This window comes from Dipodomys spectabilis, unplaced genomic scaffold, assembly GCF_019054845.1.
Source record: "Dipodomys spectabilis isolate Male_0828 unplaced genomic scaffold, ASM1905484v1 ptg000069l, whole genome shotgun sequence".
NCBI classification, from domain to species: Eukaryota; Metazoa; Chordata; class Mammalia; order Rodentia; family Heteromyidae; genus Dipodomys; species Dipodomys spectabilis.
Window position 1 is genome coordinate 24,052,877 of NW_024870746.1, and position 27,836 is coordinate 24,080,712.

At 51.4% G+C, this 27,836-nt stretch overlaps 1 protein-coding gene across 1 annotated transcript; it reads left to right on the forward strand.

Moving 5' to 3' along the window:
- The first annotated feature begins 175 nt into the window (after nucleotides 1–175).
- Slc26a9 (solute carrier family 26 member 9) lies at nucleotides 176–27,431 on the forward strand. The gene is made up of 21 exons (XM_042682071.1): nucleotides 176–258; nucleotides 7,808–7,950; nucleotides 10,695–10,834; nucleotides 10,936–11,046; nucleotides 11,459–11,634; nucleotides 13,281–13,445; nucleotides 13,949–14,101; nucleotides 14,443–14,525; nucleotides 15,491–15,638; nucleotides 15,932–16,045; nucleotides 16,348–16,425; nucleotides 16,855–16,950; nucleotides 18,849–18,955; nucleotides 19,405–19,474; nucleotides 19,618–19,710; nucleotides 19,849–19,962; nucleotides 20,450–20,731; nucleotides 22,393–22,447; nucleotides 24,057–24,202; nucleotides 25,875–25,946; nucleotides 27,384–27,431. The coding sequence occupies exons 2-21, from the start codon at nucleotides 7,826–7,828 to the stop codon at nucleotides 27,429–27,431; spliced, it is 2,376 nt and encodes a 791-aa protein (XP_042538005.1). The 5' UTR covers nucleotides 176–258; nucleotides 7,808–7,825.
- Nucleotides 27,432–27,836: the final 405 nt, after the last annotated feature.

Sequence of the window (27,836 nt, forward strand, 5' to 3'; positions counted from 1 at the left end):
GCTGTTCATTTGGGACCTTTTCCCCTTATCTCCTTTTCCTATCTCCTCAGGCTTAGCTATGGTGTAGTGTTCAAAACCACTTCCCCTCTGAACCAATCAGAAGCCGGGGCTCACCCCGTGGCCCTGGGGTGAAGTTATTTATAAACGCCTCCCTGGATTATTTGAGCACAGTCCTTTCACACACCTCAGGAACACCTTTCGGCTGCCCGCTGCCCAGACGCACCTGCAGCCCTGCCCAGCCAGCTCTGTTCACCTGAGGTAAGCCCCACCCAGCCCAGCCCAGCCCACCCCACGGGGCTGGGGTCATCCCTGCAAGAGGGCGGGCACTGGGGTAACAGAGAAGGGCGAACAGGGACCAGCCAGTCACGCAGTGGGTACGTGCCAAGTGGGAAGGGCACTTTGGACCCTGAGTTTGAGAACAGCCCCCTGCTCATCCCCTTAGACCTGCCCATTGAACCCCCACTTCTGTGTAAGGGCTTCAGATGCTGGGAAGATCACATAAGGCAAAGGCTAGGATGGGGGAGACTACTAGACACCCCACTCCCCACCAAAGAGTACGGTAAAACAGTGATCTCCTCCGGCAAGCCTTCCAGAAAAGAACAGTGGGTAGTGAGCCTTCCATGGGCGCCTGCCTTTGAAGCTGCTGGCGCTGCCTCTCCCTCTCTTTCAAGTCCTGGAAGCAAAGAGCTCTTAATGTCTGGCTCATAGGCTGCTCCGTGTGTGCAGCCCTCTCCCCCTCCTTCTGCGCGCAGAGTTCCTCCTGCACTCGTTCACCTACCACCAGCTTGGGCCCTTAACGCGGACTTCATAGATTCTCATTTGTCCTCATTAAGCCTGCAAAGCTGGAAGAAGCAGAAGGAAAGGGAAGAATGGAAGAGGGAGCAGCTCTGTGAGGCAGGGGAGCAGGGCCCAGGCCCTGTCTCACAGCTCCATAGACCTCCAGCTTCTACCCGGCTGAGCCTGTAGCTCTTAGGGGTCCCAAGCCATCCTTGAGCAGCCCCGATATTCCTGGAAATCAACCTAGAGGGTCTTCAACCCAGGATAAGCAAATCTTTTATCATTCCAGTACTAACTGCCCACTCAAACTTGGTCCCATTGGGTCTGTGCAACAGAGGAAAACCAGCTTAGAGGTGTGCCCCTCAGCTCCCCATCTAAAAAGGAGGTCAGGTAGAAGAGAATTTCCCCTCCTAAATATCTTCACTCACAAAGACAGCCCTCTCCTAGAACCCCATGATTTCACACACATGCACGCGCGCACACGCGCACACACACACACACACACACACACACACACACACACACACACACACACACACACACCTCAGCCCTGTATTCAGAATGTGGCAAGAGCTTTCTGAAGACTGGTTGCCAGCTCTGAAGCTCATTTGTTTAAGATCCTGGGGCAGAAATGGATTCTTTTTCATCTTTTAGTGCCCAGAGACTGGCACATGTCAGGATAAAGTAAGTATGTGTTAAGATAGGCAGCCAGAGTCAGCTTGCCCAGGGAGTGGGCATCAGCTTGACACTGACCAAACTCCAAAGTGTGAGGGGGTCACTTCTTGGTGGATGGAAGCTGACCTGGTCTTACCTCAAGGCCAAAATGGACTTTGGTCCTGATTCTTGAACCTTCATAGGTCTCCTTGTGAGGACTTCCAAGTAAGACTAGACTTCTAGAAGCTTAAAGCTTAATCATGTCTCAAGGATCCCACGACCTTGCTCAGGTCTCACTGTTGGAAAGTATTACCTAATGCCTTGCCTCAATTCCTTCTGTCAGAACCCTTTTCCCCCTTTTCCTTCAATTCCTTCTGCCGGAACCCTTTTCCTCCTGGCAGCCTCTGCCCGCCTGTCCCCAGCAGGGAGAGCAGGGAAGAGGAAGAAATAAGGAGTGGAGTGAGTGGAGTGGAGACTCTCCCCTACAAGCAATACGATCACAAAACAACCAGAAAGAGGACCCATACTTTAGGGACATCCTCTCTGACATCACCCAGAAGACAATTAGACCAAGGCAAGGAAGAGACAGGAGATCTACCCAGGAAACATGGGAACCGCAGAAAGAAAAAAGGAAAGCTTTAGGGGTGTAGAAGTCTCTACAGCTTCCTTCCTCCCTCCAGGGACAGAGACTCCAGCTGAAACCCCTTTCTCCAGTTCCATCCCCCTTTCTCCAGTTCCATCCCGGGCTCATACCCTGACCCTGGCCAGACAGAGGTTACCCTTTCCCCCAGGGGGTCTCACAGTGATGGCAGGAAGGCAGTGGGCAGCCAGAGCCAAGGGGAAGCCTCAAAGTGACCTTTCCTCTCCCCAGAACACAGAGGCCAACAAGGTAGAAACTAGTGATAAGGACACAGGGGTAGTTGGCCAAGCCAGGGCTACTCCCATGTCTGGCACAATTGCGTCAATGAACCCCACACACACACACACACACACACACACACACACACAGCCAGACACACACACACACACACACACACACACACAGCCAGCCACACACACACACACACACACACACACACACACCAGACAAAGCCAGAGAGAAAGTCAGTAGAGGTCAAGATCTGATCTCAGACCTGACTGAAACTTCCTGCACTCCAGATATCCTGCCCTTTGCTAAAAATATTTACTGCTTTTCTTCCCTGCCATTCTGGCAACATCTGGAAGGTTAGGGGGCCGAGAGCTAGGGTGGAGGGGTGAGGAGAAGTCAAGCAAGATGAAGTTATTTGCCTGAGGCCACGCAGCAAGACAGAGAATCCTCAGATGTGATCACAGTAATAATAATGGTCAGAATTTATTGCACACTTACCAGAACCAGGCACCCTTCCAAACCTCTCCATGCATAATCTCGGGCACTAGGCCTGAGCCCATCTCTGAAGATAGCAACAAAAAACCCAACTAGAAATGTGATCAAGATGAGGTCCCAGTGGACTTTTTTGCAGGCACTTACTATAATGGGGGAGATTTGGTGGGGGAGGGGAAAGGGGGGAGAGGTCCCACAGAGTCCATTTGCCTTTTGCTTTAATTCCCCCTGATCCTCAGTCCCTCAGTCACCCAGACCACCCCCCACATTTCCTACTTTCTACTCTCCTCCCCTTCTCTCCTTTTATCCCCCTGATATTCCCAGTTCCCCCTGTAAGTCCCCAGCTTGTTGGAGATGAGGTTCCTTCCTTCCACGGTGGGGGAGGGGCAAACCACCTTTTTTTGTGCCTCAATATTCTCTCAGGTCACCTGCTCTTTGCTCCTGATCCTATAGGGGGATGAGAGGCGGCCAGGGGGCTGCCGCCGCCATGTGATGGGTGGAGCTCGTGAATACACCTATGGCAACAGAGCACTTGACTTTTTTTTTTTTGCCATCACTTGCCAGGGCTGTGTGTTTAACTTGGGATCAAACTGTCATGTCCGCCATACCTCCCTCCCTTTCTTGCTGCCACTTTCACCTTCCCACTCCAATTCAGCCCCTCTGGGGGTAGGACCCCATGGCTGTCTTAGCGCCCTGAGGATCCCCACCACTTATCTACAAGAGGTGAGGCCCTCCTCACCATGCTAGCTCGCCCTTTCCCTCCATCCCCATTTCCTCCACACTGCAAGGCCTGAGGGTTTAGTTGGGGATGAAGCGGACTCCCCTGCTACGCCTCATCCCACCAGAACCCCTTTGCAGAATTAGGAAGTGAGGGTACTCCTCACCAGGAGCTGGGGCCACTCTGGAGCCTGTGGAGTTTAACTCCATCATTGTCCTGGGCTAGCTGAAGCCAGGTGGGAGGTGGACTCCAGGCAGAGCCCTTGGCAGGAGAAACGAAACTCAGAAGTCCTGTCTCAGGCCACCCAATGGCCAGGAACGGGCACTGTGGATGCCAAAGCAGGCATCACCATTCCCCCTGGGAGGTCTGGAGCCCCTTCTGCCAGGAGCAGTTGAGTAGGAATCAAGTTCTGGTTCAGATCCATTCACCTCTCTCCAAGACTCCATTTCCTCTTTCACCAACCTGTGCCGCCCTCAAGTTCTGGTCAAGACAGAACTTCCCGATTCCAACTGGCTGCTGTGTTTTCCTTCCTTTGTGCGGTAGGTACAGAGGGGTTGTTAAAGCTCCCCAGGCCTTGTCCCTGGCTACACCCCATTCCCAGAATGAAGTGAACAAATCATGGGAAAGGAACAGGTGTTGGGTTGCTGTAAAACAAGGGGGCTTTTCCCCTCTGCTAGTTTGTGACACAAGGGACTCTCCAGTGCCCAGTCCCCAACTGGAAGGAATCCTAAAGAACTCAGTGGGCAGAGGAGACCTGAGTCACCCACCTGCTGTTCTCTGAAGGATTTCTACTGCCACGCCCCTTTCTTCCCACCTTGTCCTGATGGACAGCTAGGAATAGCCAAAGCCAATAGCAGTGTATGGGCTGGACAGGAGCCAAGAAAGATTCAAGGGGACTGAGATCACGCAGGGACAAGGCGGTCAGGAGAGGTTTCGTGGATGAGAGGACAGAAAGGAGCAGAGGAGGAGAGAGGAGGAGGAGGAACTGAAGCCGTTCTCAAGGAAGGGCAGGTCTAGAATGGCAGAAATGAGTCAGGGCACCTGGAGTGAGGAGAAAAGTCTGAGCAGAACCTTGAGCTTGTTAGAGGTGCTGAACAGATCCACCTGGATGGTGCAGTCACCCAGCCAACAAACCTACTGAAGCCAGCGACACCAGGCCAGAGGATTAAATAATAATAGTAATAATAATAATAATAAATACCATACCAGAGGGTTTTTTTTAAGTCAAAAATGCCAAAATAAGGAATTTGGACTGATCCTTCTCAAACCTAGGAAGACAGAGGCCAGAGAATGAGTGAATAGTCCAGGTATGAAGTCCAACTTGAGCATCTGGGGCAGAATAGAGACACAGAGGCAATATATAGGAGAGAAGGAAGGAAGGAAGGAGACTGAAGAGCTGAATGTGAAGGCTGAAGGGGGGAAGGGCAGGAGGACTGGGCGGCAGAGAGAAAGAAAATGGGGAACTAAGGAAATGGGGAGAATTGTTGGGGTAAAACCGTTGAAAAGGATGAGGAATTAATAGCACCTCACCCTCATAAGTCTCCTATTGGAACAGATAGACTTTGAAAGCTGTCTGGGTGAAAGCTTCAAGGGTCCTCACTTGCTGGCTAGCATGGAAGTAAAGGCTTCAAAATGTCATTTTCTACAGGGTTCTCCTTTCCTGGTGTAGCCTACCTCTCTGTGTGTGTGTGTGTGTGTGTGTGTGTGTGTGTGTGTGTGTGTGTGTGTGTATGTGTGTGTGTGTGTGTGTGTGTGTGTGTTGGTACTGGGGCTTGAACTCAGGACCTGGGTACTGTTCCTTTGCTTTCTTTTACTCAAGGCTGGTACTCTAGCCCTTGAGCCACACCTCCACATTGGGATTTTGGTGGTTGACTGGAGACCAGAATCTCATAGACACTACTGTCATGGTGGCTTCAAACCTTCATCCTCAGATCTAGCTAAGGTTACATGTGAGAGCCACTGGCACCTGGCTCTGCCTTGACATTTTTTGTCATCTCTTTGTGTGTGGTCTCTGGCCTGGGGCCCACTCCCTAACTGAAATTGAGCCTATTTCTAAAGCCAGGTCCAGAGCTCTGAGTCCCTCTCCTACTCATTACTCCCAAAGAGCAAACAAGCTGGAAAGTCAGACCCTGGACAGGGAGGAGCAAGCCCACCTTACCTCATGCAAGGTGAAGGGTGAACACCTGGAAATGGTCTTTCTATAAGGAAGAAAGCCACTCCCCACTTTAATAATAGTAATCATCGCCGTTACCATTTATGGAGTGCCCAGGAAAGGCCAGGGTGCTCTGCACACTTGATCTCAGTTAATCCTCATAGCAACTGCCTATGACTGTTATTATCCCATTTACAGATGAAAAAACCCTTTGAACTCAGGTCCTTCTGGCTGTAAAACTCCAGCTATTTGTTTGGTGCCACTCAGCATTTGTCCTTTGGAAATGTCTCACATGCCATGGTTCTCGCTCATTTCTGCCCATGTCTCCTCCAAACACCATTGGATGATTCACTCAACAAGCATTTGCATCGTCCTTACTAAATGCCAGGGGTTGGACCCCCGACCCCCAAATTATCTTCCATTGGGTAGTATCATGGAGTTTTGCCAGAAGTCCCACCTTTATCTGTCAGTCTCAATGGAGGTCCATTTCATCACCAAAGGACCTGGATGCCCCAACCCGGGTGCTTCAACTTGAGCACAACTTTGCTAAGGGCAGGAACTCGCGTTTGTATCATTCTTTCCATTTTACCTAAACGCTTCTTGATGAACTGGTTTGATTTTTATAACTATTCTGTGAGAAAGGAGCCTGCCTTCATTTTGCTAATGCGAAATATGAGGTTCAAAGAGGCAATGTTGCTAGGTACCTGTACTCCTAGCTACTCAGGAAGCTGAAATCTGAGGATCAAGGTTTGAAACCAGCCTGGGCAAGAAAGTCTGTGAGATTCCTATCTTCAATAAACTACTCAGAAAAAAGCAGGAAGTGGCACTGTGGCTCAAATGGTAGAGCACTAGCCTTGAGCACAAAATGGCTCAGGGACAATATCAAGGCCCTGAGTTCAAGCCCTGGGACTGGCAAAAAAGAAAGAAAGAAAGAAAGAAAGAAAGAAAGAAAGAAAGAAAGAAAGAAAGAAAGAAAGAAAGAAAGAAAGAAAGAAAGAAAGAAAGAAAGAAAGAAAGAAAGAAAGAAAGAAAGAAAAGAAAGAAAGCCAATGTTACCATGTCTCCCTCCCTTGTAAAGCCAGGATTTAAGCCAGGTTTCTGGAACCTTCCACAAAAGCCATCCAGCAGCCTACACTCCTCTGCTAACCTCCCCAACCCCCCAGTTACTCCCGTAGGGAGTCCAGAGGCATCCCCAACTGCCACCCTCACCCCATGGGGTTACACCTGTCCAACCTAATCTCCAGTCTTTTTCCAAACTGGCCACAGCTACTACATACAGGCCACTTCCCAAATATAAGTCCTCCCTCCTAGCATCCCCATCAAAGCAGCTTTTCCCAGCTCTAGGGCACAGGGACAGGACCAGGGACTGGAAATTAGAGGAGGGGAGGGGAGAGAGAGAGGGAGAGAGAACTCCTCAAGGGCCCTGGCACCCAGCTCTACCCAGCTCAGTTACTGGAGTGCCAGTAGGGTTGCGCAAAGCGCAAAGAGACCAGTACACAAGGGTGGGGGAAAGGCTAGGCCCAGGAAGCTGTGGGAGAGACTGCTGGCAGTGTACCATGTTGAGTTCCCCCACACACCATTGTCCCTCCTGGGGAAACCTGTTGGTGAAGTCCTAGGTGTCTTATTCAAGAAGGTCCTCCTGAGGTCAGCTTGGTCATCCCCCTGCCTCCGGGCAGGCTGTTTTCTCTCATTATTCCAAGCTGACTGGCTAAAGGGGGTGAGCCTTTCTGCCAGGGAAACTGAGGCCTAGAAGGAGAGTGGTTTGTGGGGGGGGGGTCACCATAGCCATCAGCTCCAGGTGCTGAATGCAGTTGTGGCCTCTACTCTTGTGTTCCCATCTCCCTTGAGCCTGGTGTTTGGCGGGGGTGACAGTGATGTCACAGGTGTGTGGCATGCCAGCCACGTGCTGGGCGCCAAACAAAACAGCCAGGGCGAGCCGTGTGTATCATCAGTGCTCGGGGAGGAAGGCACCAAAAGAAGTGAGTCTGGCAGAAAGACTTGACAGAGGGAGGGCAGGGAGGCACCTGGCTGCATGGGGGCGGGGAAGACCAGAATAAATCTTGGCTTCCCTGAGGACTGGAGAGAGAAGGCCTGGCTGGCACTGAATGATGCCCCTTCACCCTCTCCTCCTCTGCTTTTCCCCAAGCTCATAAATGCCCCAGACATGAGCCAGCCCAGGCCCCGCTACGTGGTAGACAGGACTGCGTACTCTCTTACCCTCTTCGATGATGAGTTTGAGAAGAAGGAGCGGACGTACCCAGTGGGAGAGAAACTTCGAAATGCCTTCAGGTAATGTGGCTGAGAGCCCAGACTCCTCTTTGCTCTGCTCCTTACCAAAATGGGATAGGCCTCCTCCACCAGGACTCTAAGACTGGGCTTAGGGAAACTGTGGGGAGGAGAGGGGAGATTCTGAACCCAGAATTTAAGAGCCTAACACCTCACCCATCTGGGACTCCTAGAGAGGATAAAGAGGAGGATCAAGAACTACCCACCATTTCAGAAGGGTTACCCTTGGCCACTTACGTGGGGCCTTCCCGTTGTCTTGATCCATCTCTGGAGTCTTCGAAGGAGCAGTAGAGGGACACAGCTTGACATGGAGAGCAGGAGGCTTCAGAGCCCCTCTCCGTGCCCTGCTCCCTACTTGCCCAAACACCTGACACTACCACCACCCTAGATATACCCTCTCCTCTCTTTTCCTCCTGGGTCTAGAGAATTCCTAGAGGAGGCCTTAAGTTCCTGGGTGCTTTGGAGCCTTCCATGTTGAGATCTTCCCAGCCCCCAGGCTCTTTCTGTTCTCTGATTCTTAGACGGTGGTGGTACAGAATACAGCCTCGCCTCAGAGGAAGGGGCTGCCCAGAGGCTCCCGTACCCACTTCCCCACACACAGACCACCCCCAGGAGCCCGAGGCCACAAGCTTCACCCTCTCTCTTCCCAGACTTCTGGCAGGCCTTGTGCAGGCCTGGCTGCGGGCTGGTTTCCGCTCCCTCGTGCCACTGAGGAAACAGCTGATTCAGTTACCTGGATTGAGGTCACTAGCAGGGACTGAAGTGGAGCTGCAGGTGGAACTGGTTCAGGCTAGGGGAATCACCCACTTGAGATTTTTCTCAAAGCCCAGCCCAGCCCTGCATCTCTCAGGAGGCTCCATCTCTGCAGTTATAGTCAAGGCCTTGGTGTCTAGCGCCTGGCCACTCGCTTCCTGTAGCTGTGACCCTCAGGTGGGTTCTACCAGCCCTTGGATTTAGTCTTTGTGCTGGAAAAAGCATGGGGATCTACTGTTGTATTCAAAGGTTGGGGTGATAAAAAGTTATAAAAGAGGTAGGGAGCTGACAATTCCCATGTTGCTGGCATAGGAGCCTTGAGCAGTGCCTGGCACACAGAAGGTGTTCCCACAAATACCTGCTGAAAGAATGTCTAGAAAGCTTATCCCTCCCTCCACTTCCCTCGGGGCCTCTGGGCAGGTGTTTGGCATCTGTTTCTAGCTCTCTTCTTTCAGACCGTAGATTGCTTTGCCCAACATATGGCCCGAATTGCACGTAAAGCTGCGCATGAATGAGCCTCTGAGTTATTATTCTTCCCCCAGCCAGCTGTCTGCTTGGAAGTCCACTTTTCTCTGTCACAAAGAAACCTAGTAGAGCCCTTGCAAGGGTTGGTTCTCTCCTGGGACATGGCTGTAGGGGTGGATTAAACAATTTCACACACAGACCTCCCCTTCCACCGTCCAGAGACAGGACAGGCACCCATGTACCTCAGAGGAGACAAGCAGCAAGCCACTCTTCTGCAGGATGTTATTGGGGACAGAAAAATCTGCCTAGATTTTTTTTTTAAGGCACAAAGCATTGTCTGTGTCGGTTCCAGCCTTGGGTGACATCCAGGAGCCCCAGTGTCAGGGAAACTATTGTTGAGCAACAGCAAAAAGCAAGAATTGGTGCCGAGCAGAAAAGGAAGCTTAATCAGAGGAGGGCAGTGAGTCACCAGCTGGGTCCTGAGTATTTGAGTTCCTTCACCTGGGAGAAGAAAAGCAAATCGCCACCCTCTTCCTGTCATCAATCTACCGGCTGTCCACCTTGAAGTCATAGGCTCTTGTTCCCGCCGCTCCGGGTTCCCATGAAAAGCTTTCAAGGTGTTCAACAAACAGGGAGAGTATCAGAACTCAGTACTCAGTTCGAGAAAGAAGGCCAGCAGGCAGCCATCACTCAGACTGCTGTTCAGTATTAGCCATCCATTACTTGTGCAGTCATTCTTTTATGCAACAAGTGCGCACGGAGCATGCTTCTGTAAAACACAAGGTATGCAAGAATGCAGAGACAGACTTCTTGTCACATGGGCTTTGCTTACTAGAGACAGTTGAAGGACAAATAATTACAACTTAAGTTGCAGCTGGAACTGTGGAAGACCAGGATGAGGCCAGGCCTATGTTCACTGAGGAAGGTAGGATCTCAGAGGAGCTTTTCCTGGACGAACGTCACCTGAGCTGGGGACCCGACACCTCAGAAGGCTGAACTACCCTGAAAAGCCGTACCTGGAAACCAAGTCTTATTGCGTTACCAAGTGAGGAGCTAGCGGTAAAAAGGCCTCCAGCTGATGCTTTGCAAACTCTCCAGAGAACGTTCCTGCTGCTGTGTGCCAGTGGTTCATTCCCATCTGTAATACTAGCTACTCAGAAGGCTGAGAGCTGAGGCTCACAATTCGAACCAGCCTGAACAGGAAAGTCTATGAGACGCTTCAATTAACCACCAAAAAGCTGCAAGTGGAGGTGTAGCTCAAGTGGTAAATGCCAGCCTTGAGTGAAACAACTAAAGGGCAGTACCTATCAAGCCCCAGTACCTGCACTGCACACACACACACACAGACACAGACACACACACACACACACACACACACACACACACACACACACAAAGCTCCAGCCTTCTCCCCTGAGTTTTCCTGGCATTCAGCACCATATGGACACTCAGACTCCTGCCAGATCTGAACAAATTGAGAATGAGTAAGATATTATCATCCCTTTCCAACCTGTCCTCTTCCCCTGCAGGTGTTCCTCGGCCAAGGTCAAAACCGTGGTGTTTGGGCTGCTGCCTATCCTGTCCTGGCTCCCCAAGTACAAGATCAAAGACTACATCATACCAGACCTGCTGGGTGGACTCAGCGGGGGATGTATCCAGGTGCCACAAGGTGCCTGGGCTCCCCCACATTCTCCCACCTCCACCCAGTCCCTCCGTGACCACTGTAAGCCAACCACACCCCTGAACCTTTCATCTCTTTGTGCCCTGCAGGCATGGCATTTGCTCTGTTGGCCAACCTTCCTGCAGTCAACGGCCTCTACTCCTCCTTCTTCCCCCTCCTGACCTACTTCTTCTTGGGGGGGGTGCACCAGATGGTGCCAGGTAAGGCCTCTCCCCTATCAGCAGGCAGGGTGACCTGGTTGGGGGGTGGGGGAGAGGAGGGAGAGTACCAGGTCTTTGATGACCTTGGAGAAATCACTGAGCTCAGTTGGCATGGCCTCTTCCGTCTTCCTCTCTGGAAGGAGAGAAGGGCTTCTTGGCCAAACAAGCCGTATACTACATAAGCTGAACAGATGTGAGAAATCTCCATCAACCCCCCAGGTGGGCCCTGGCAGGCCACTGCGGGCACGTTTGGAGTTCTCTGGTGCTAAGGGAGATGGAGCAAAAGGGCCTGGTCCCAGGGCTATGCAGTAATCCTTCCTCCAGGAGGAACAATGCAGGCCTGGGCCCCTGGCTGGTTTCCATGGGTGTGCTCCAAACCTCTGATTTTTGCTGACTGGGTGGGGCACCACAGGTACCTTTGCGGTTATCAGCATCCTGGTGGGTAACATCTGTCTGCAGCTGGCCCCAGAGTCGAATTTCCGGGTCTTCAATAATGCCACCAATGAGAGCTACATAGACACAGCAGCCATGGAGGCGGAGAGGCTGCACGTGTCAGCCACGCTCGCCTGTCTGACTGCCGTCATTCAGGTGAGAGGGGCAATCCCCCAGCCCTGTCAGGCCTCACCTCTGCTGTCAGACTGCCCTGGCCCTCCCTCAAAGCCCCCACCCCATGGGATGCAAAATCTGACTTAGGGCTCTGCCTCCTGTCTCTTTCCTCTCCCAAGGCCAAAAAGGTCGAAATGCCAAGCACCAGTGGTGCATGCCTGTAATCCCAGCTATTCAGGAGGCTGAGATCTGAGGTTCAGAGCCAGCCTGGGCAGGAAAGTCCTTGAAACTGTTATCTCCAATCAGTCACCAAAAAGCCAAAAATAGAGCTATGGCTAAAAGTAGTAGAGCACTGGTCTTGTGCACAAAAGGCTCAAGGATAGTGCCCAGGCCCTGAGCTCATGCCCCAGGACCAGCACATACACACAGAGTATCTTCTTACCTGTATCTAAGACTTTACCTAGACTAGCAATAATATTAAATAAAGCTGTCCTGAGTGTAAAGTCTGCCTAAAAGACTTGAAGCCTCTCTCCAATTCACCTTGGAGAAACCCAGCCCTCCGCCCCTTCCAGCCTCCTCTGCCCCAAGCCACAGCACCAGGGGTGCACTGTGAACTGAACACAGAGATTTTCCTCTATGATTTCGGGAGGGAAGCCAGCGGGAAGAGCACAAGAGCAAGCACAGTCTCAGGAATCACCTTTCCCTCATTCGTTCATGTAATGTTTTTCAGGTGTTTTGCCATGATAGGAACTGGGCTATGCCCTGAGGATACGAAGAGAAGTAAGAAAGTGAGCCCAGTTCACAAGTTGCTCCCAAGCCAGACAAAGGAAGTAGCCATGTCAACAGAGAGATTTGTGTACATGGAGATAAGCCGCACCTGTAGAGTTACTTGCAAACACTGAGGAAACCCAGGAGAGAGTCAGGGAAGAGCTGAGGTGACCCTGGACTTTAGTCTGGAAGCAAGAGTAAAAGTTAGCAGTAACTGAACGAACAAGCAGAAAGGCTGATCCAGCCAGCCAAGCTGGTCCAGACCCCAAGAGCACTGGGGCCCATGACAGTATAATCTGACGAGGAAGGAGAAAGCAAGGAATCTGGTGTGCCTAGGGGAGAGAGGCCTAAAAGAAGAGGCCAGAAAGGTAGGCAAGGAGCCAGGGATAGCTGGAGCCTGTCTTGGTTCAAGCTGACACTTTGAAAGGATTGTTGGGGCTATAAGAAATTGGTGACAGGTGGGTTTGAAGCAAGGCAGAGACCTGTTGGGAGATTTGAGAGAGGCTTGGCCGGAGTGACAGGGGCTAGAGTAGGGTAGTGGCCGTGGCGAGGGAGCTGGGGGGAGGGGGGTGGAAGGATGGAGCATTAACAGGGCTGGGTGAAAGACTGGATGTGGGAGGTGAGGGAGGGTGACTCCCCGAGTTTCCGATTAGGCAACAAGGTACATGACGGTGTCATTGACTGAGAGAGGAAGCCTTAGGGGAGGACCTGGCTCAATTTCAGATAAGGAACTGGAAGGTGAAGGGACAAAGAGGTCCATGCCCTAATGGACCACAGGTCTGGGGCTAACCACTCAAGGCACTGGGCAGGGCAGGACAAGGTCACGGAGGGCTGCTTTCTCTACAGGACCGTGTGGAACTCCAAGCCGGGGTTGGGTTGACCATCTGTGGTCTCCCCCACCATCTCTGTCTCTGTCTCAGATTGGCCTGGGTATTGTGCAGTTCGGCTTTGTGGCTATCTACCTCTCTGAGTCCTTCATCCGGGGCTTCATGACAGCAGCTGGTCTGCAGATTCTGATCTCTGTGCTCAAGTACATCTTCGGCCTGACCGTCCCTTCCTACACGGGCCCTGGCTCTATCGTCTTGGTACGTCTGGGAAACAGGTCTTGCTGATGGGGTGGGCCTGGGGCAGGCAGAGGGGCAGAGGTCCCTGCCTCAGGAAGTTCTGAGCTGCTTATTTTGACATAGCCTCAAACAAGGGCTGGCTGAGCCCCTGGACAGAGAACTTTCCAGGGTTCCCCCCCCCCCACCCCCGCCCCAGTGATCTCAAAGTCATGGAGGCTCTCTAGTTAATTCCAGCAGAAAACCAGAGGTACATTTCCACTAGTTCCTCATTCCAGTGTCTCAACCCCTCCCAGCTCAAGAAGACCTTCCTTAAGTCCAACCTTCATCCTTCCTCCTTTAGAGAAAACAAAGCATTCCATTCTAGAAAGATCTACTGATGTGTACTGGAGAAAGTAGTGGGAAATGAGCCTCTTTGGGACCTCCATGGACCATGAAGGCATCTCTTCCCCGGGTCAGGCGCCCAAGGGTAGGGCAGCATGGGAAGAAAGGATGGGAGCCTGTGAGCATGATGCTCTCTCCCCTAGACCTTCATTGACATTTGCAAAAACCTCCCCCATACCAACATCGCCTCACTGGTCTTCGCCCTCATCAGCGGCATCTTCCTGGTGTTGGTGAAGGAGCTCAATGCTCGCTACATGCACAAGATCCGCTTTCCCATCCCCACAGAGATGATCGTGGTAAGAACCCTGCCTGTGCCTCAGGATGGAGGGGCTATGAGGTGGACAATCCAGCTCCAGCCAGGAGCAGGGGGAACCCTCCCTTCTCCCCGCCCCACCACCCTGTTATCCCCACAAACAGGAAGTCACACGTGAATCCATTCCTGTCCCCTGTATGTGGTGCCTATTCCTCTCCTCCTCAGATTGTCCCTCAACCTCCCCCCTCCCCTTTCCACATGCATGGCCCTAAGAAGGCCAGAGACTGAGATTTGAGGCCCCTGATGAAAAGAGAGAGTTGGGAGAGATGGCTTCCTTGGTACCAACTTCGGAACAATCCCTGTTCTCTGCTTTGGGATTTGCAGGTGGTGGTGGCAACGGCTATCTCCGGGAGCTATAAGATGCCCCAAAAGTATCACATGCAGATAGTGGGAGAAATTCAACGTGGGTGAGTCCAGGTGACCCAGAGATCCGATGCCCCCACTCCACACCAAAGACTGGGCTTAGATGGTGATGATAAGACCTTGACAATTCATTAGAACCCGGATGACCCTGACCACATATGAATTACAGTGGTTACATTCCAGAGACCCCCCACAATAGGTGAAAATCCATGAAACAGGAGCATTAATCATCCCTCACCATGTCATGTATTACCATTTTGTGGCTTTTCACTTATCACGGGGGTTTCTGGAACACAACTCCCACAATAGGTGAGGGATCGCTATAAATGTATTTTCTTTAAGAACCCGTGCTCAGACGGTGAAGCTGCACTATGTGAACCACAATATAGTGAGGGACGACTGTACTAGAACTAGTACTAGTTACTGCCTAGAAGAGCCACACAGCCAGCCCTGAGCGCGCTGGCTGCTCTAAGAAAAGTGAGCCTTCACTGCCTCACTCCAGGGACAAGCCCAGGCACCCACTCCTGTTAAACAATTCTCTCTGATCAGCTGCTTGTTCGCGCTAGGCCTTGCTCTAGCGCATTGGCTTGTGTTAGCCATGCAGAATGGAAGGTGTGAGGATCAATCAAACTCAGGGTTGTGCTGGGTGCCAGGATGACATGGGCAAAGCTTGTTGTGCAGAATTGAAGCAGGGAAGGGAGGAAAGGCCTCACAGCACTGGGCGTGGGGAGGGGAGGGAGAGTAGGGAGCGGGGGGGGGGGAACACCATCTGTAAGTCTGCCAACTAATGAGCGGAAAGAATCTGGGATTCAGGTGTGCCTCCTTTGTAAACAGTCACGTGGCCTGCCCTGTGGGGGGAAAGGGGGTTGTCGTCAGTGAAATTGGGTGGGAAAAGCTGTGCCAAGACCCTGGCACCCAACGGGGACCTGGCGGGTCTCTGAAAACTAATTCAGCTGCCTTCCCTCTCCTCACACCCCTGGGCCCTGCCTCTTCTCTGGCCTTCTGGCAGGTTCCCCACTCCAGTGTCACCCATGGTGTGGCAGTGGAAGGACATGGTGGGCACAGCCTTCTCCCTGGCCATTGTGGGCTACGTCATCAACCTGGCGATGGGCCGGACCCTGGCCAGCAGGCATGGCTACGATGTGGATTCTAACCAGGTAGTTCTGGTCACCACCAAGGATGAACCAACATGAGCTAGCACATGGGGGCTGTGAATACAGCTACCGGAAGAGCAGGGTTCAGTCCTCGGTTCCGTACGAAGAGAGGGAGAGGGAAGGAGGAGGAGAGAGGAAGGGGAAAACAGCTCTTTGAGCTGAGCTGAGCAATAGGAGTGGAGGACTCTGGCATTCATACCAAGAGGCTGACCTCCTCTTGACTCCCCATTTGCGTGGCTGCCATGACTGGGTCTCTGCTCTCTACCAGCCCTGCCCCTCTCCTCCCCGCCCCCCAGGAGATGATCGCCCTGGGCTGCAGCAACTTCTTTGGCTCTTTCTTTAAAATCCATGTCATCTGCTGTGCCCTCTCTGTCACCCTGGCTGTGGATGGAGCTGGAGGAAAATCCCAGGTGAGCCCTATACTAAGAGAGTGGGACATTTGTCTTAGACAAGGCTGGGCGCTGCAGGCCGGCCTAGATCTTCCCAAATCTCCATGGCATCAAAGGCATCCGGAGGAAATTAATCAAAAGTAAGACTTCCACAGCTGCCCCTTGCCCCCAACTCTGTGTTTTGCTTTGTTTGTTGTTTGTTTGTGATAGGGTGTCACTACATCGTAGTTCATTTTTGCCTCAAACTGACCATCCTTTGTGCTGGGATTACAGGCATGGCTGAGCCACCATGCCCAGCTGTGCCCAACTCTTTCTCTGAACAGGTGGCGAGCCTGTGTGTGTCTCTGGTGGTGATGGTCACCATGCTGGTCCTGGGGTCCTACCTGTATCCTCTTCCCAAGGTAAGAGCTCAGTGGGAAAGCAGAGGACAGAGAGAGCTTGGGCAAGATTCACAGATTGCCATGCTAGGTCTTACTCACACCTGTGAAGGAGACGAGACTGGTTTTATTGTCCCCACTTTAGATGAGGGAAACTGAGGCTGAGCATCTGATCTGGCCTCAGAGTCTTCTCCGTAGGCAGTATGTTAGACACTTGTGGTTGCTAGACACCTTCATACACCCTCAAGGAGAGTTTAGAGACAAGGGAAGTGGAAAGACAAACATGGGGTGAGGATGAATCCCAGCCCTCTAGTGGCTATCTCGAGCAAAGAGATTGAGGGCTCTGTGGGGGAATGGTCTAGAACTCCAACTCTATCCTACTAGGCTCCAGGATCAAGTATATGATCCTGCTCCTTCCTATAGGTGACAGGGAACAATGTTCTGTTTCTCCAGGCTGTACTGGGAGCCCTGATAGCTGTCAACCTCAAAAACTCTCTTAAACAACTTGCGGACCCCTATTACCTGTGGAGAAAGAGCAAGCTGGACTGTGTAGGTATTGGGTAGCTTCCGGGCACCCATCCATGCCCTTGACCTTCTGTGACCTAACCTCAGCATGAGCTCTCTGGGCTCCAAATTAGCACAGTGCAGTGATCTAGAGTCCAGACTTTCTGATGTTCAGGTTCTAACGCAACCATTTCCTGACTCTGTCTTACCACAAGTTCCTTTGCCTCTCAGCATCTCATCTGTGAAGTGACCATCTCATGCTCTTGAAACCCCTGGGTTGCTTTTGGGAAAGAAATGGGTTAAAAGAAGAAAAGTGTATGTTACGTGAACTGTATCTATACTCAATAAGATTTAGGTCTTAACTATTTTTATGACTTATAGTTCCAAAAGTGCAAAAGGAAACCATTTCATAGAAAAGCCTGTAAACAAACAAACAAAAAAGCAATGTGAAACGCAGGGTGTTGAGCAAGTGATGAGACTTCTTTGGGGTTCTATTTCCTCATTTCTAAATGCTGTGAAGTCAGATTCTGCATCATCCTCTGCTCCTGAGGATTAAGTGAGATTTCATTGGGAAAGCCCAGCTTAACCATGAGAGTTCCCCAAGCAGAACTTACTGTGGCTAGTGGCCCTGCCCCACTGTACCATCTGGGACTGCTGGTGATAAAGGCTATGGCAGCATATCCCAATGCTGCATTATCTTCTTTAAGATAACCTAGAGGGTATTTACTCACCTCCTTTAAAGATGGCTGGCCAAGGCTCAGAATGGTTGAGTAAAACCCTCAAAAGCCACAGAGGAAGAAAGTGGCCAAGTCTAGGTGGGATCTCCAGGTCAGGTTGTCCTGCCTCCTGGGAAAGGGAGGTGTGGCTCACTCATGCAATTCAGGAAAGGAAATCTACAAGCCAGAGAGGTGGTGATCCATCTGGGGTTCCATCTGGGGTTCTCCCCCCACATACCAGTAAGTGAGCAATGGGGAAAGGAAGAAAACATGTGGTCCTAATTCCACCCCAAGGACCTGCTTTTACCACACCCCATCCTCATGTGGCCACTTGAGCATTGTGTGTGTATGTGAGTACTGAGGCTTGAACTCAGGGCCTGGGTGCTTTCTCTTATCTTTCTTGTTCAAGGCTGGTGTTCTACTACTTGAGCCACACCTCCACTTTTGGCTCTTGGCTGATGAATTGGTGGTGAGAGTCTCACGGACTTTTCTGCCAACACTGGCTTTCAAACTATGACACACAGATCTCAGTCTTCTAAGTAGCTAGGATTACAGGCATGAGCCACCAGCACCTGGCTTCAACTTGAGCCTTGACATAGGAATCCAAACAGACTGATTTCACTGAGAGGGCTCATTTGAGAGCTCCTAAGGGCCTGTATCGGATGACCCACACAACCAGGCCCCAGACCCAGGCCATCAGTTCAGGAGCTCAACCCCTTTCAAGCATATGTAGCTCCCTATGAGAACAAATGGAAATTCCCATTTACTGACTGCTCACTGAAGCCTTCACTAGCAAGGGGCTTGTGCATCCCTTCATTCCTTCTTCATCCCTTCCTCTCCCTATGTAGGCTAGAGTTGCTATAAAAAGGCAGAATTTTCTTAGCACATGTGTGGTCCTGAGTTTGATCTCCAGCATGGCAGACAGATCTCCAGACAGACAGAAGGGAGGGAGGGAGGAAAGGAGGAAGGGAAGAATGGAGGGAGGGAGACAGGGAGGGAGGGAGGAGAAAAATAGGTAAGATCATGCAGCTACACTCAATCTAAGGGAAATAAATAAGTATAGCCAAAGCACAAATGTATACACCACTGAGAAAATATTATGACAAAGGAAAAAAAGGCATAGTCTGAGATAGTGCTCGTTGAGAAGGGCTAAACTAATCCAGGAAGGCTTCCTGAAAGAGGCCGTTTTGCTCCCCAGCCCTACTTTCGACATCTCTCTTTTCACAGTGCGTGTGGGTGGTAAGCTTCCTCTCCTCCTTCTTCCTGAGCCTGCCATACGGAGTGGCCGTGGGTGTGGCCTTCTCAGTCCTGGTTGTGGTCTTCCAGACGCAGTTGTAAGTAACAGCCCCTCCCACTTGGGCACAGTAGTGGGGTCACTGTATCATGGGGGAGGGGGGCACCAGGGCAGAGGACTACTGCTGTGCTCTTCCTGTAAAAGGATCCAGTCATCTAGGCTGAGGGCACCAGGCAGAGGGGCAGGGCCAGAGGAAGGAGAATGGGGAAGGTCTTTTCTTCTTGAGGATGAAGAATCAGGAAGTGGTGATTTTAAGGCCTGTCAGACAAGCCCCAGTCTCGAGGCCATGTCACGTGCTTGGGAACTTACCTGTCCTAGTCTAGCCACAGGCCACCAAACATGTGTCTCCTATGCAGAAAGATGAGCACAAACAAGTCCCGGATGAGAACAGGATCCTGGCCTGCCCTGGGCCCTTGTGAGCCCGCCCCCAGCATCATCCCAGACCTGTAGGCCTGTGGCATGGCTTACGTTTTTGTTTTCCTTATCTAGTCGGAATGGCTATGCTCTGGCCCAGGTCATGGACACTGACATCTACGTGAACCCCAAGACCTACAGCCGGGTAGGTCATCCATGCCGATGACTTCTCTCTTCTGTTCTGTTCCTCTCCCCAAGAAGTGTTTGCACACACAAAACAAAAACAAAACAAGAAAAAAAAGATAGTGAAGACATTTCCAAAACCTGAGTTCAGTCTCCCTGTCACAGGCCCAGGAAATGGAGGGGATTAAGATCGTCACTTACTGCTCCCCTCTCTACTTTGCCAACTCTGAGATCTTCAGGCAAAAGGTTGTTGCCAAGGTAAGGCTCAGGCCTTGGTGACCTGAAGGGCTGAACAATGAGTGGCTGGAAGATGGAAGCAGAGCGAGCTGGGAGTCAACAGCAGGCCACCCCACCCAAGGTACAGGTCAGGATGGCTGTTGGCTTGTCTCCCCACAGACAGGGATGGATCCCCAGAAAGTATTACTTGCCAAGCAGAAGTGCCTCAGGAAGCAGGAGAAGAGGGGAGCGATCCCCATGCAGCAGAGGAAGTCTCTCTTCATGAAAACCAAGGTGAACAAAGGCCAGGAACAGACCTCAGGCCTCGTCTGCTCTTGCCTCTGGCTCCCCAGCTCCCTGGGTCATGTCTGCACTCTGTCCTGGCTCTGAACCTCTCTAAGCAGCACCAGATAAGGACAGTAGCGAATGTTCAGGTGCCCAGCCAATCCAGATTGGCAAGGGGATGGAGTGGTTGTGGGAGTTTGGGAGAAGCAGGCAAATATGGACAAACACAGAAAAGCGATCAGCTATCCCTAAAGGGTCTTCCTCCCCAAACAGAGAGGGGCAGAGGCGCTGGGGTTTCTCTGGAAGGCTTGTCTGCTTTTGTCCAGGTTGTGTGGTACCAACTGTGCTGGCCCTACCTCAGGAAGGGGCCGGAATCTATGCCGCGGAGCTGAGCTCTTGGTCTCCACCCGCATCCTCTCCCTGGCTTTTCCTATAGCCAAGTCTTCTCCAGTCCCATGGTCTCTGACTCTGCCTCCTCCCCCCACCCCCTCCACAGACTGTCTCCTTGCAGGAGCTGCAGCAAGACTTCGAGAGCCCCTCCCCGACCGACCCCAACAATAACCAGACTCCTGCAAATGGTGCCAGCATATCCTACATTACCTTCAGCCCCGATGCCTCCTCAGCCACCCCCTGTGAGCCCCCAGCCTCTGCTGAGTCCCCACGGGAGCCCAGTGACACTCTGGCCAGCGTTCCGCCCTTCATCACCTTCCACACCCTCATCCTTGACCTGAGCGGAGTCAGTTTTGTGGATTTGATGGGGATCAAAACCCTGGCCAAGGTGAATCCTCAGAGGAAGAGTGCAGGGCCTCCCTCGCCCAATCCCCCAGGCTCCCTTTCCTTAGGGTCCCCGTTGTGGGGGGAAGGGCGCTTGAACTCAAGGCCTGGGCCTTGTCCCTCAGCTTTTTCACTCAAGGCCAGTGCCCTGCCACTTGAGGCATACTCTTCTTCTGGCTTTTTCATAGTTAATGAGAAATAAGAATCTCATGGACTTTCCTGCTTGGACTAACTTGGAACCATGATCCTCAGCCTCCTGGAGGAGCTAGAATTACAGATGTGAGCCACTGGCACCCAGCAAGATCTTCATTTGAACAAGCCAGGGAGGTTAGGGCCCTAAGGACCTGTCTTCTCTCCAGAAGTAACCAGGACGATGCTCCCTACAGAGCAGGCTGGGCAGTGGGTAGCTAGAAAGGGCTGCCCAGCCGCAGGCCCCACTGCTCGCCAGCCCTAGCACAGGCCGCCTCGAGTTCCCACTCAGGTGCCCAGGAACCCACGCCAGGTTCCTCAGGAGAAGTTAGCTTGCCTTCCCTGTATATACTGGCCAACTAAAGAGAGAAGAAACTTTCAACACCCCACTCCTTGGGCCAAATATACTGAATGGATGATGCCCATTGGGTGGCTTTTCAGTGGGCCCTCTAGGACCAGGGAGTCAGCAAAGCAGGAGGACAGAAGGGCAGAGGATGTACAGGCTGAGGTTACCACCAGCTGGGGACAGAGAGAAGGCCCTTTCCCCAGCTTTGGGTCTTTACCTGCTTCCCTGGCTTAGACCTGTCATCCAGGCCTGAGCCAAGGTCCTCTCACCCCCCCCACCCCCCCACCCCGCTGCCTCTGCCTAAAGCCACACAGTTGTGGAAAGAGGCAGAGCTAGGTATTAAGCACCGAGTGCCAAGATCTGATCCCATAAGAAGGGCCTCAGCTGGGCACAGGTGTGAGCCACCTGTGAGGCTGAGATCTGAGGATTATGGTTCAAAGCCAGCCCAAACAGGAAAGTCCATGAGATTCTTATCTCCAATAAACCACCAGAAAACCAGAAGTGGTGCTATGGCTCAAGTGGCAGAGCGCTCGCCTTGAGCTGAAGAGCTGAGGGACAGAGCCCAGGCCCAGAGTTCAAGTTCCATGACCGACCAAAAAAAAAAAAGAAAGAAAGAAAGAAGGGCCTCAGTGCTGGGCGCTAGTAGCACCTAGCTACAAGAGGCTGAGATCTGAGGATCACAGTTTGAAGGCAGCCTGGGCAGAAAAGTCCATGAGACTCTAATCTCCAATTTGATCAGCAAAAAAAAAAAAAAAAACAACCAGAAATGGCACTGTGGCTCAAAGTGATAGAGCTCTAGCCTTGAGTGAACTCAAGGCCTAGGCCTTGAGTTCAAGCCCCAGGTCCAGTGGGGGGGGGGGGGGGGGGGGCCTGCCGTGACTTGAAGAGCCCGGCACATTGGCAAAGCCCCATTTCCGCCCCACTTTCCAGAGAAGCCTTCAGCCAACACTCCAGAGAGAAGTGGTGCGCGCGCTCACTCGCTTGCTCGCCTGCTATTTTTGTCTCCGGCAGCCAGGGCTCTCAGGGCTGCTTATTTGTTTGGCTTCCCTTCTGAAGTGCGTTTTGTAGGTCACTTTTGAAGCCCACTCAGAACATTCCTTTCCTTTCCGCTCCCTCCCTCCACACTCTAGCTGAGCTCCACCTACAAGAAGATTGGAGTCCAGGTCTTCTTGGCAAACATCCATGGTAAGAAAAGGAGGGGCATTTTAGAGGACAGACAAGGGGATGGAGTGGGAATAGGTTGGTGGGACATTGAATGAGAACACCCCCATAGGCCCCCAAACTACTGCCGCTTCTAAGCACTCCAAATACAAAGTCAAAAGAGACAGGGAAGTTGGAGGAAGGTGTAGAGTTGAGAACAGACAGAATTCTAATCTGCCCCATCACAGATTTGCTGTGTATCCTGAGCTAGGTCATTTTATCCGTGTAAGGATCCACTTGCAGTCATGTTTGGGGGTGGAGGTTGGAGTTTTTTTGCTGGTCCCCAGGCTTGAACTCAGGGCCTAGGCACTCACTGTCCCTGAGCCTCTTTGTGCTCAAAGCTAGCACTATACCACTTGGGCCACAGCACCACTTGCAGCTTTTTCTGTATGGTTTATTAGAGATAAAGTCTTGCAGGGGCTGGGAAGGTGGCTCAGTGGTAGAGCACTTGCCTTGCATGCCTGAGGCCCTGGGTTCGATTCCTCAGCTCCACATAAGCAAAAAAGAAAAAAAGCCAGAAGTGGCGCTGTGGCTCAAGTGGTAGAGCGCTGGCCTTGAGCTGAAGAGCTGAGGGACAGTGCCCAGGCCCAGAGTTCAGGCCCCATGACTGGACCCCACCCCCACCCCCAAAAAAAGTGTCTTGCAGACTTTCCTACCCAGGCTAGCTTCAAACTGCAATCCTCAGCTCTCAGCCTCCTGAGTAGCTAGGATTACAGACATGAGCCACCAGCTCATGGATGCAGCCCAGCTTGCATCCATGTATATTAAGAGGACTAACTAATGAACTCAGGGATCCTCTCCAAATAAGAAATTCCATGAATCTATATAAACACAGATTTATCTTTGTCTATACACCCTAACAACCCATGGACATCACAATACAGTCTTAAATACACACACACTTAAATATAAAAAAGAACACATTACATAGCCCCAAAGGGATGGCTGCTCATCAAGGAATGAATATTCAGAGTTAGCATATGTACCAAGTACAGGGATGAGTTCAAGGACCCAGGAGAGAATGCAGAGAGAGAGAGAGAGAGAAAGAGAGAGAGAGAGACTCCTGCAGAGGGTCCCAGCCAGCATGGCTGCATGTTCTGGGCTCTTCAGAGACCCTGCAGAGACAATCTGCAATGACCATGACCTGCTCCAACCTGCTCCAGAGTTAATCAGTGGATTCCTCTCACCCTCCTGGGACAATCCCTCCTGAAACCCTTTGATAAGTCAGGGGTCTGCCATACATTGGAAGTTACAGAAAACATCTAGGTAAAAAAGAGATAGGATAGGCCTTAGAGGATAGAGACCATAGCCCTGGTTCTCACGGATTTGTCAGCCAAAGCACAGATTCTCTACATCAGACTGCTTCCTTCTGCAGTCTTCCTTTTGAAGACTCAGCATCCTCAAACTCATGTTGCCCCCTGCTGGCCAGAAGTGATATTGCAATGACCAATGCTATGGCCCTCTGGTACCACCAAAAAGCACAAAACTAGAGCCTCTCAATTCCTCCTCCCTGCTGGCTCCACCTCCTTCCCCTCTCACAGCTCTAACCCACAAAGGCCTCTATTTCTCTGAAGGTGCTCTTGCCTCTTTCCAGCCCAGGTGTACAATGACATCAGCCACGGAGGTGTCTTTGAGGATGGGTGTGTAGAGCGCAACCATGTGTTTCCCAGCATCCATGATGCTGTCCTCTTTGCCCAGGCCAATGCCAGAGAAGCAGCCCCGGGACACAGCTTCCAAGGGGTAAGTTCTTTGCACCTGAGGAATCAAGAACCCCAGAGAACACAGGAGAGACAAGGTTTGAGTAACAAAACCCATTCTGCCATCTCACATTTCTCAACCTCAACCATTAACCTACCTCACAGGGCTTTCCTTCTGCTCATGTTTTAGGATTAAATGATAATTATACACATTGGTCACTCAAAAACAATTCATACATGATTTTAACCAGGCACTGGTGGCTCATACCTGTAATCCTAGCTACTCAGGAGACAAAGTCCATGAGATGCTGATCTCTAATTCACCATCAAGAAGCCCAAAGTGGAGCTGTGGCTCAAGTGGTAGAGGTCCAGCCTTCAGGAAAAAGCTAAGAAGAAATGCTCAAGTAAGAATAGTTCTAGGCACAAGTAGCCTTGGGCACAAAAGCTCAGGGACAAGCCCCAGGACAGACACAAACAACAACAACAAAAAGACCAAATTCTCAAAAACAGAAGAAAAGGAAAAGCTAGAGACAGTGGCCAGGCTCTGAGTTCAAGTGTCAGTACTGGTGTGTGCGTGCGTGTGCACACGCACACACACACAAAACTATTCATACATGATTTTTAGACTGTGCTGACATTAACATCCTGACTGCACACTGCCCCCATATTCTAGCCATAAATTACACCCCATATTCTAGCCTTGCCAGTCTCTCCCTACCTTCTCTTTCTAAACAGGCCTTGGGGAAATGGAGGGAGATGAGTTTGCCTGCCTGTTTTAATTTAGCAGAGCTTGGAGATTTCAGACTGATGATGGATGAAGAGGCTGAGTCTGAGTTTTGTCTCAGCCTCTTGACATTTAATTTACTAGCTCAGGAAGAAATATGCAAATGAGACACAAATAATATCTAGGACTCTAGAAAGCTAAAGAGAGGAAAAAACAAGCCCAGGCTACTAGAGGTCCTAGCTCCCGTCTCCCCAAGCCAGCTTTCCCCTCTCCTAGCTCAGCCCTGTCCTTGGCCTCCCTAGACTGTATGTGCCCCCCTTGCCTCTGTTAAAAAAAAAATCTGTCCCTAGAGCTACGATTTGCTCTTTGCCTTAAGAGACCAATGAAGGTGAAGCCATCTGTTCCAAGTGCACAAAGACTGCCCGGAAAAACTGGGCCTGGGCATCTGCCCTTCATACCAAGGGGGAGACTGGGAACACCAGGCTTTCCTGCTTCACGAGCTCCATCCGTAAGCATAGCTTCTGCCTGAATCCTGTTACTACACCAATAATGGCCAGTGTTACAGTTTATATAGCATACATTATTTACACGTTTATAAATCATTCATATCATGTATTTAGCTACTGCCGAGCATATTCCTATATAAATTTCATGCACTTACACTCCTCTCAGCAGCATGGTGGAGAAGCAGCCAGCAAAGTGACTCTGTTTATCCACTCGTTAAGCAAGCCCAGACAGAGAGGGAAGGAATTCCCCCAAGGTCAAGCCAATGCCTCTTGCAAGCCAGGAAACCTTCCCAGCCTCTACTGGCCCGGGAAGGAAGGACAGCCCTAAGTACAATTGCCCAGTGGAAGGGGAAGGCACAATGTGCTGCACCATGGCCCAGGTCAGGGAAGAGACAAGAAATGTAGGAAACATGGCACCCACCAGAGCCTGCCACCATGCACCAACTATTGCCACATCTCATTCTGTTCCTGCTTCCTTCCTTCAGGCTCCCGGGGACACTGAGCTCTCCTTGTACGATTCAGAGGAGGACAGCCCCAGCTACTGGGACTTAGAGCAGGTAAGCAGAGGGCAAACTGGAAGGGAGGGGAGGTGGGGAAGGTAAGCCTCTAAATACAGATGCACACTGGCCTATCACCATTGGGCAAGAGCAGCCACCTTGAAGGTAACAGAATTCCATCCAAGTTTCTTCTTTTTCTCTGTGTGTGTGTGTGTGTGTGTGTGTGTGTGTGTGCCCGCGCGTGCATGCGTGTTTTTATGCACATGTGCACCAGTTTTCAGGGCCTGGGCCCTGTCCCTGAGCTTTTTCATCCAAGGCTGGCACTCTACGACCTGAGCTATGTCTCCACTTCTACTTTTTGCTGGTTAATTGGAGATGAGTCTCATAGACTCAGATCTGAGATTGTCAGATCTCAGCCTTCAGTGCCTGGCTTCATCTTTCTTTTGGGAGCACTTCTTCACTCTTCTTATTCCCTAAAAGGCATCTTGAGAGAGGGGAGAGTCGCTGGACCAAATTGTGGAGAACCTACATCTGTTCTTCAACTCTTTGGTCCTAGACAAGCCCCATGACCCAACTAGACACCAGGAACACATTCGTAACACTTGTTCCCCACACAGGTGGTGTGGGGAGCCATTTGCTCTTCCACTAACTCAGTGGCATTTAAGGTGTACCTGCTAATTGCTTGACCTAATTGCAGTTAGACGTCAGTTGACAAGATAAAGGCCCCTGCTAAATGCTGGTCGTTCATGACTATAATCCTAGCTACCCAGCAGGCTGAGATCTGAGGATTGTGGTCTGAAGCCAGCCCAGGCAGGAAAGTCCGTGAGACTCTTATCTCCAATTAACCATTAAAAAAAAGGGAGTGGGGCTTAAGTAGTAGAGCACTAGCCTTGAGGGGGGAAAAAAACGACTCAGGAACAGCTCAGGCCCTGCATTCAAGCCCCAAGCTGCAGGGGGGGGGGGGGGGGGGGAGGTGTGGGAATGAATCCTGTATGGGATTAAATAGCTTCTCATAGTGAGAACTTCACAACTCTACCCTTATTTTACCTAATGAACTAAAGGCCAAGGAGAGTCATGTGGAAGCTCACATAGCACAGGATACAATCCACAAGCAGATTCTAGCACTTTCTCCTGTCACTGCTATGCCAGTTCACCTATTAAGCTAGCCTTTGTCTCCCCTGTTGACACACATACACATGCCTCATTCTGGCTGGGCAATCAGAGGCCTTGAGCTCAGGGCCTTGAGCTCTTGCTTGGCTTTTTTTGCTCAAGGCTAGTGCTCTAACACTTGAGCCACAAGTTCCACTTCCAGCTTTCTGGTAGTTAATTGGAGATCACAGACTCACACACTTTTCTTCTCAGGCTGACTTCAAACCTCTATCCTCAGATCTCTCAGCCTTCCGAGTAGCTAAGGTTGACAGGCATGAGCCACCGGCAATGGCTGACCGTTCTAAGACTTTCCCTTCATCTTGTCCTTCCTTCCTGTGGCCCCTGCAGGAGATGTTCGGGAGCATGTTTCATGCAGAGACCCTGACTGCCCTGTGAGGGCCTGGCTGCTCCCTGTGCTGCCTGCAGAGTGCCTGGCACCTGGGATTTCTGTGGAGGATAAGCCCAGTATCTCGGGGATCGACAAGGGAGAGGGGAATACATCCACCAGGACTCTTAACTCCTCTTCCTTCTTCCTCCCCTCCCAACCCCTCCCTCCTTTCCTGTGTCTTTGGAAAGTAGGGGACCCTGCTTCTGTGGAGGTGAGAATACCCCCTCCTATGTCCCCCAGGACCAACAATGGGCAAATCTCCTGCTCACTCTACCCCACCCCCACCATGTCCTGCCCTGGTTATGGTGGGGGGGGGGGGGCTGATGGATCCCTTGGACTTCCAGATGTTCAGAATGAGCCAAGAACAGAAGGGTAAAACATGTGGTGACTTGGGGCACTATGGCCCGTAGGCT